Here is a 10,184-nt window from a genome sequence, read left to right as displayed (position 1 = left end):
CAACGTTTAAATAAAACAGAATATTAGAATGTTGCTTTTAAGCGTTCTTAGAAGGATTTGAAGCAAAGTAGCAGCATTTAAAAACACTGAATATTGAAATGTTAATTTTTCGAGTTCTTGAAATGATCTAAAGCAAAGTAGCAACATTTTTAAAATGGAACTTAAATGTTCATAAATGAAACTGATTTTAGAATAGTGTGGGACACAATGTTAAGTTACCACTTATTTTTTATTAAACTTTTGGTGCATATACATATGGTGCATATGTAATATTATCATGTTTGATCATTGTACACTGACAAAATGTAAAAAAAAAATATTATTATACTTCATCAGAACATGCGAGTGTCCTTTCTTGAACACATAAAAAAAAATTAAGAGTTTTCAAAAATCACTGAAAATAATGCTCACAATAAATGTAAGAGTAATTAAAAACAACTAAAATCTCATGAATCTTAAAGTGTTGCAACCAAAACAAAATCATACTTGAAGCTCTTTTTATTGAAACATGAATTTATTTTTTTATTCATTTATTTTAATAAATAACATATTTCATAAAAAAAATGTTAAATAATATGCTTGTGCATTTGTGACTTGGTGTATACATACACACACACACATATATATATATATATATATATATATATATATATATATATATATATATATATATATATATATATATTTTTTTTTTTTTTTTTTTTAGTTTGCTTTTCCAATTTTTAATTTCAAATTAAAAATAGTACATTAGTTCAACTAAAGTTAAATAAAAAGTAAAAATAATAATAAATTAACACTATTGTTCTATTAATGGATGTTTTATAACGTGAAGAGAAGCTTCGTGCAACATTCCCGGTTTGTTGGGATTAAGAGAGAAGTAAAGGTGTCGACTTGAATGAATATTCACCAAGTGTGTGATTGAGTGGTTTTGTATTACTCATGTCTAATAAGAGTCTTCATTACTGTACAGATAAATCAATAAAGCAGCCGCAGTGTTATCAGTCTTTACTGTACTGTGTGCTGATTTCAGGCTAATGGCCAACTGTACTGATTATAAACAGAAGCTGTGTGTTCATTATTCACAATTGTGTTGTTTAAGCGTCACTAGTGTCAATAATCAGCAAATAAGAACGTCAGAGCTGCTGAATGATCTGTGTTTTAAACTATTTCCCCCATTGAGGAAATGAATAATGTTTTAATATTAAATTTGAATGTTATATCAGTGTTCTGGTGTCAAAGAGCGGCTTGATTGTCAAATTTAGATGAAACTGAAAACGTAAATAAAAAAATAAAAAATAAAAATTAAAGCTGAGAATCGCGAGAAAAGAATGTAGCCCTCAAGTTTGAGGCCAGGGTTGCCAGGTTTAAAACCGTAAAAACGCTGATTGTGGACTCTTATTCGTAAAAGCATCTTTTGAATCACTTTATATTTCAACAAGGCCAGTCATAATAATACAATTAATGCAATATGCCAAACTTTTAACCCGCGGAATAAATGACAGCTAACAAAGTAGTTAAAAGTTGCCTAAATTTGTAAACTTGGCAACCCTGTTTGAACGGGAGTCGGGTAAAGTCTAGAAGGGATACAGCTGCGGATACCCGGGTCAATCGCATCATTTTTGTGAGACTGTACAACAACAAATATTAATTTTACATTGCTGTCAGGGTTGTGTTTAGGGTTGGAGTAGGGATAGATGTTAATAAAATACAATTTATAGTTAATTTAACAAATAATTCTCGGTATAATTACTGTTTTTACATTACTATGAGGGTTAGTTTTAGACTTGGGTAGAGATGTATACGTTAATAAAATACAATTTAATCGGTAATTTAATAAATAAAATGAATAATTGGTATAATTACTGCTTTTACATTACTGTGAGGGCTATGTTTAGAGTTGGGCTATGGGTAGACATTAATAGAATACAATTCAATGGGTAATTAAATAAATAATATGAGTAATTATCTTTTTAATCACTGTTTTTTCATTACTGTGATGGTCGTGTTTAGGGTTGGGGGGAGAGTAGACGTTCATAAAATACAACTGATCGGTAAATATTAGAAATAATTCTCGTTTTCTTCCTGCCGCAGCTGTATCCCTTCTAGGAACATTCGCCAACAGAGAACGCGCACGCGCTCGCTCGGGTGGAGTTTCGTGAACGCGCGCACACAGGTGAGTCTATGGCGCGCGTCCAGCAGCAGGTGCACCACGTGACGTCACAGCAGCGCTTAGTTACTTCAGGAAAGATTTACAGACAACACAGAAACCGAGAAACGCGCGGAAATACTGGAGTTTTTCGACTCTGAGGGCAGTAAAGGATCCGTTAATTTCTGTTTGTTTTCGACACATGAACGCGCGGGTTATTCACAACACACTTTCAACACATTCTCAACACAAAGTGAAGAGAAATGGGCAAAAAGAAGCAGGAGGAAGAACAAAATAGCTCCGAGTACGGTGAGAACTGCTTCTCCATTACAATATACTGATTATTATGGGCTGTCTGTGATGTTTGACCCTTTTCCTGTATTTAGAGACGTCCTCAAAGTGGGGAAAAAGTAGTCAAAAATAAAGAAAACGCGGTTTATAAGGTCATGGAGGATAGATAGATAGATAGATAGATAGATAGATAGATAGATAGATAGATAGATAGATAGATAGATAGATAGATAGATAGATAGATAGATAGATAGATGTTGAAAATATGAATCCATTGTTCATTAAATATAGGTCATATGTTTGGTTTAATTACACAAAACAGTTTAATTAAACGGATATGTTGCCTTCAGTACTGACTAATCTAATGTATATGCATAAATATAATATTGTAAAGCATCCTATACAAATTATTAATTTTAAGATAGATAGATAGATAGATAGATAGATAGATAGATAGATAGATAGATAGATAGATAGATAGATAGATAGATAGATTTTGAAAATTAATATTTGTATCCATTGTTCTGTGAATATTGGTAATATATTTGGTTTAATTACACAAAACCGTTTTAATAAATATATTGGCTATGTCAGTCTCTCTTGATTACACTGGATTTATTATGTGTTTAATAAAATGTTAATATTTGTTTTATTTTATAAAGTTCTGATAACATTTCTTCCAATCTTAAGTAATAATATTGTCAGTTGGAGAATTAAATTTTCTAATGACAATACATTGACAAATGTTTTAATTTATGTTAAAAACAGGGTTATTTTAAGTATAAAGTTTTCTGTTAAAATTTATTAGTATTAATAATATAATATTATAAATAATTTTAAAATAAAATTTAAATTGCTCCCAATGAAAATATATTTCAAATATATAATTTATTATTTGTATTTTCTGTTAATTTACAGTATTATCATGTAATTAATTACAAAAATATTCATTATGGATCTTTAGTGTATTTCTTTTTTTACTATTAAATATGATTAATATATAGCTCTTAGTAATTATTGCTTTTCTGGATGAATGGATGGATGGATAGATTTTTTTTTTTTTGAAAATGAATATTTTATAAATTTTTCTGTAAATATAGGTCATATATTTGATTAATTTACCCAAAAACAGTTTATTAAACATCTATCTATCTATCTATCTATCTATCTATCTATCTATCTATCTATCTATCTATCTATCTATCTATCTATCTATCTATCTATCGATGATCAATCGACAGACAGACAGACAGACAGACAGACAGACAGACAGACAGACACTGTTAAACATAATTACAAGACCACTTGAGAAATTCTCAGTTGTTTTTGATTATACTGGATTTATTGAGTGTTTTAATAAAAATGTATTATTTGTTTTATTCTTTAAAGTTCTGATAACATTTCTTCCAAACTTCAAATAATAATATTTTCATTTAGAGCAATTAGTTTTCTATAAATGACAATAGAATGACAAATGTTTTAATTTATGTTAAAATAAGCAGTGTTGTTTAGTCTTAAGTCCTCTGTTTTAATAATATATTATATTCAAAAATACAACAATAAAAAACAAAAATAAAGTCAACAATTTATTTATTTTAGAGCAAAATAAGTAGCTCTAAATGAAAATAAATAAATAAATATACAGTTACAGTCAGAATTATTCTCCCCCCTGTTTATTTTTTCCCCAATTTTAGTTTAACGGAGAGCAGATTTCTTCAACACATTTCTAAAGATAACAGTTTTAATAACTCATCTCTAATAACTGATTTATTTGATCTTTGCCATGATGACAGTAAATAATATTAGACTAGATATTCTTCAGGACACTAGGTTAATTACGTTAACCAGGCAGGTTAGAGTAATTAGGCAAGTTAATGTGTAACGATGGTTTGTTCTGTAGACTATCAAAAAAAATAGCTTAAAAGTGCTAATAATATTGACCTTAAAAAAATTAAAAACTGCTTTTATTTTAGCCGAAATAAAACAAATAAGACTTTTTAAAGTTACATTAATTTGCAATAATTTATTATCAAGTAATTAATTACAAAAAAATAATAATTATGGATCTTTAGTCTATTTTTACTATTAAATATGACTAATAAATAGTTCTGAAAAGTTATTATTGTTTTTCTGGATTTCTTAACCTAGAAATACTATTGAAAAAATTATATGCATTATTATATCACGTAAATAAAGTCTGAAAACAAATGCATGCAAATAAATGCTCTGAATATTAATATTCCTATTTAAAAATTGAAAGAGATGTTGGTAACACTTTACAATAAGGTTGTATTAGTTAATGTTAATTAATGCATTTACTAACATGAACAAACAATGAACAATACATTTACTACTGCAGTATAAACTAATGTTAATGCAATTAAGTGTTAATAACCCATTAGTAAATGTTGAACTGTGATTAATAAATGCTGTACATGTGTTGTTCATAATTAGTTCATGTTTGTAAATACATTCACTAATGAAACCTTATTGGAAAGTGTGAGCGGGACGCTTTCAATACTTTAAAAATAATAACACACTCTCAGTCACACTCAAAACAGGAAGGCCTACGTATTGATATGAATCCCTACAGCTGTTAATAACTTTCAAGTGAGCTCTATATCCATATTGCGCAGGATGTCCTCATTTATTAAGACTTTAAGTAAACGTGTGTGTTTTGACAGCGGCTCCTGCAAACACTGGGTTGTTTTATAAAGGCTGAGCTGGAAAAATGATCTGCCCTCCAGTCAAACAGCTGAAACGCCACAAACTGATCATTCAGACTGAATATGAGAAATAAAGGAAGTTATTTGTGGTTAATTTAAAGAAGGAGATGCATGTGTGTGTGTGTGTGTGTGTGTGTGTGTATTTGGAAATAGGTTAGAGTTTGTTGCTATAAATGAATAGTAGATGCTTAATAGATGGATAAATGTTAAACATATGTGTATGATATATGCTGATGTGTAAATATGCACATGGATTTATGTTTAGGAATATGTATATAGTTTCTTTAATACCTATATATGCATAGTAGAGGTCATTTGAGACTATTCTGTAAGGAGTTGAGGTCATTTATTTTAATTCATTTTAACAATATTTAGTATGTTTTATATATTTAAGAGCATTACTTTTATTAAATAATTGAACTGTGATTTTTAAAATTAGTTTTATTTATATATAATTGTATATCATTTATTAAAATGCATTATTATTATTAAATAGTTGTGATTTAATTATGATTTTTAAATGTATTAAAAAGCACTGGTTTTATTAAACAACTGTTATTTAATTTATTGTGTATATATGCAAGTGCATTATTTTAATTAAAACATTAAATTTGGATTTTTAAATTAACTTTAGTAATATATAATTTTATATTAGTTATTGTATATATTCAAGAGCATTTTTTTAAAGAAAGGTTAAATTAACATTTTGTAAATATTTTTGTTTGAATATAAGTTATTGTATACATTGAAGAGCAGAATTGTTTTATTAAATTATTGAATTGTGATTTTATTTTAAATAATTTCATAAAAATGTTTTTAATATTTTATTAAAGAGCATTATTTTTAATTAAATAGTTGTCAATATGTATTATATATATATATATATATATATATATATATATATATATATATATATATATATATATAATTTATTTATGTGTAATGTTTGACATAGGTTATTATGTTTTTATTTAAGAGCATTTTCTTAAAATAAAACATTCAATTGGGATTTTTATTAGTTTTATTTGCATTTAATTATATATAACTTATTAAAGATCATTATTTTTTAGTTGAAGTTGAATTATATTTTTTATTGTATTTAAATATAAAATTATAATTAAATATTTATTTATTAATATGTTGTTTTACATAGATTATTGTGTATATAGTCAAGAGCATTATTTTAATTTAATCATTAAACTGGTATTTTTTTCATTAATTTTATCATTGTACAATTTTATATTAGATATTTTATGTATTGAGGAACATAATTTTTTAAATAAAGTAAAATTGGGGTTTTGTAAATAATTTTTTGTTAATATTTACATTAAAGAGCATAATTGTATTTTTTTATCGGGATTGACATTTTAAAATTAAATTTATTAATATATAATTTTATATATTATATATATATATATATATATATATATATATATATATATATATATATATATATATATATATATATATATATATATATATATATGTGCCTTTTTAAAATTATTAAACTATTATTTTTTCACCTATTTTTTATTTTTATTTTTATTTTCTTTCTTCTCTTTTTTTACTTCTGTTTTCAAAGTATGACTTTAATCTATAGATAAACCACCTATGTCAATAGTACATCTGCATATAATAAAGTTGCATATAATTTAAAGTTGCACACCTTGGACTGTATGTGACAATAAAGTTTGATTGTGCTCAAATGATTGTTCGCAATAAACATAAAATTGAAATAAATACAATAACTCGAGCTCTAGCGACGTCACAGCAGATCCTGAACTCAGATCTGATGCTTTATGATGCCGGAGAAGTCATAAACATCTTAAATTTTAGATAAGTGATAAGGAGGTCTTCAGGAGGTTCAGCAGAGCGTGACTTTACTCTTTCTGTTTCAACACAAACTCACCGTTTCTCAACTCTCTTCCTCTGACTGAGCAACAGGAAAGACTATTGCTCATGTTGCATGCGTGAGGCGTTCACAAACACTAGTTTATAAGTTGAGGATAGAGTCAAACTTAATCTGAAATGTTTTAGAATACAGTGGCTCAGGGGTTAGCACTCACAGCAAGAAGGTCGCTGGTTCGAGTCCCGTTCTCCCTGTGTTGGTTTCCACTGGGTGCTCCGGTTTCCAACACAAGTCCAAACACATGCGCTATTGATGAACTTAATTGGCTGTAGTGTATAAGTGGGTGTTTGCCAGTACTGGGTTGCAGCTGGAAGGGCATCTACTGTGTTAGACATATGCTGGAATAGTTGGCAGTTCATTCCGCTGTGGCGAACCCTGATAAATAAGAGACTAAGCCGAAATAATTGAAGTATAAAGCCGCAAATAAACCGAAATACAGAAATGTGCCGAATGTTTCTCTGGAGCTTCAGTTTCTGTCTGACAGCAGAATGAGTCTCTGGTCATTTATTCTGCTGTCTTCATTTTAGCTCTTAATGATCTGCTTTAATTGCACACAAGTTGAAACGGTTTCCTGGAAGATACACTGACTCACTGTTTTATACTGTACACACACACACACACACACACACACACCTACTGCTAAATGAGGACACGCAACACTTTTGTTCTGATAGACTTGTTGTGTATATGTAGAGCTGACTATACACTTGTTATAAACCCATGCTCATATTAGCCTTCATAATCCAGAGGGAAATTGTGTTGCGTTTTAAAAATAGAAACTATGACTGCTTGTCTTATTGATTATATAGAGCAGAGGATCCCAAACTTTTCAGCCCGCGACCCCCAAAATAACAATGCCAATAACTCGCGAGCCCCAATATCCTCTGAGGTGGTGATAAATACAGAAACCTTGCATGCAATGGCACACACACACACACAAACACACACACACACACAGACCCACAGACCCACACAATGGACCCAAGTCTAATCATTGTTGAATTGTTTTAATGCAGGGTTTTTCAAAGTCTGAGACAGTGGGCCTCCCTTTTGACACAACTTATCTAATGGCGCCCCCCTCCTCCCAAACACGCACACACACACACACATATATATATATATATATACAATATATATAAAGAGACAGACAGATGTCAGACTGTTAACTCACTTTTATCATCATTTGCATGAAAGTGCAATTATTTACAGAGTAATAACAAGTATTTTAATATTACGTTTTTAAAACTAGGATGATGGTTCAATATGAACAGAACAGATCCAAGAACTGTCCATCCCAGTCAAAACAGTCGAAGTTTAGCGGGTCTCATGCTGTCATTAGCCAAAATATCTTGACAAACCACACATAAAGGTCGTGGTTCATCAGCTGGTCCTGTCCACGTAAATCCTAAACTCAAATACTGATCATCATATCGTCGTCTTTTGGGTTTAAGCCCTGAACTTGAAGGCTTTGAATCGGGGGGTCTCAGAAACCGATCCATTGTATTAGCAGGTATTGCATATACATATATACACATAGGGATGCATAGGGCGCATAGGGCTCAACCTGTGCAGTGCACATGCCCTTTTTAGTCTTGGATAGAAAGTGCCCTTCCAAAATGATCAAAAGTGCCCCCGCGACGCCTTCCCCCCACCGCTCGAGTACGCGCGCCACATCACCGGTCGAGTACGCGCGCATCCAAACTTTGGCGGGCTTGCCAAACAGAAGCGAATTCACAGCTATGGTCTTCTGGGTAAAAAAGGTTTTCTTATTTTTGACGTATTATTTTTTTTTTTAGCTTTGTTTAATTAAAACGTTTAAATATAATAAAAATACATATAATAATTAAACTTAATAATTATATTTTTTTTATATAATATTTTTCCTGCGCCTCCCCTGACATGCTCTGGCGCCCCCCAGGGGAGGCGCGCCTCACACTTTGAAAACCCCTGTTTGAATGCATGTGAGTGCTGTAAATGTGTTTGAAAGTTTAACCTGGTGCTATTAAATCAATCTGCTGCATCTGACGCTGTTGCTGTGTCTTTAATTTAATGTAATCACCCCAGGGGTCGCAACCCAATAGAACTAGTAACTATACAGTAGTATATAGTAACTATAAACAACTATTTTTTCTCTTCAGTAGGTTATGGGTAAAATATGGTCATTTTTATGGTTTAAAGGGTCACGAAACACCAAAACACATTTTTTGAGCTGTTGACAGTCGTATATGTGTCCCACACTGCTATAAACACTATTAGGACACCTATATTTCACTAAAAAGTGTAAATTGGTTGTTTTTGCGTTATTTCAAGCAAATTCGTACTTCCTGTTTGAAACGAATTTTTGAAGCTGCGTCACGGTCATGACATAATAGCGTGTATTCCAGCGTGCAGACTGGACGTCTGTGCCAGAGTGTGTCTTATTACGTCTTACAGTGCGATGCATTAATGCATGAGTAAAGCTTGGTTCAAACCAATCAGCGCGCTCTATTGTGCAGCTTCATTAATATTCATTACTGTCACAGTGTTTAGACGACAGAGACGCCACGTTGTGTTGGCAAAACAAGCGTGAAGTGTTGCTTTTATAGTTTGCTGCAGTTAAGTTTCGTTTTCATTTTCTCTCTGTGAGAGCTCAGCTGGAGTCACGTCTGGATTAACAGTGTACGCGACGCTCGACAACAATAACTTGCGTGTCTAAGGAGGATTATTGTTTACCTGAGAGCTGTTCTCATCTGCAAACGCTGAGATCCGGATTGGTTTGTAGTATTCTCTTAATAAAGACGCGGCTCTAGTTGCTGGTGATTGTCCTGTCTCTACAGATTTGGTAAGTGTGCGACCAGTGCTCTTTGTTTATTCAGTTTGTTCGTATCTAACAAACTATTGCACAGAGTGTAAACACGTTAGCACCACAACCAAACTTTAACCTCGAGTAGGGTTTTTACCGCATTTAGTGACCGGAATAACACACGCGGCTTTCTGACACTACCTGTCGTGTGCATCTAAGTTTCCGGGAAATGCTGAGGGTTTTTTTCTCTCATTCGCCGTGCGGTATCAAACATTGCATGAAAAATACAGGCTTAGAGCAGCTCCTCGAATCAAATATCTCGTGTGTCGC

The 10,184-nt window shown here is 31.0% G+C and overlaps 1 protein-coding gene across 3 annotated transcripts in view; it reads left to right on the top strand.

Moving 5' to 3' along the window:
- Positions 1-2,231: 2,231 nt before the first annotated feature.
- slc44a4 (solute carrier family 44 member 4) overlaps positions 2,232-10,184 on the top strand; it is a 34,914-nt gene continuing 26,961 nt past the window's right edge. For 2 of the 3 annotated variants that reach the window (XR_015945172.1, XM_087294082.2), the window contains exon 1: positions 2,232-2,455. Coding sequence is in view for 2 of the 3 variants with exons in the window: in XM_087294082.2 (XP_087150208.2) it covers positions 2,410-2,455 (46 nt within the window). In the remaining variant the exon portion in view is untranslated. 3 annotated transcript variants of the gene reach the window in all.

This window comes from Danio rerio, chromosome 19 (genome assembly GCF_052040795.2).
Source record: "Danio rerio strain M-AB ecotype USA chromosome 19, GRCz13ab, whole genome shotgun sequence".
In the NCBI taxonomy this organism is placed as follows: domain Eukaryota; kingdom Metazoa; phylum Chordata; class Actinopteri; order Cypriniformes; family Danionidae; genus Danio; species Danio rerio.
The sequence above is the reverse complement of the archived record's forward strand: the minus strand, read 5'-3'. Positions and strand labels throughout refer to the sequence as shown.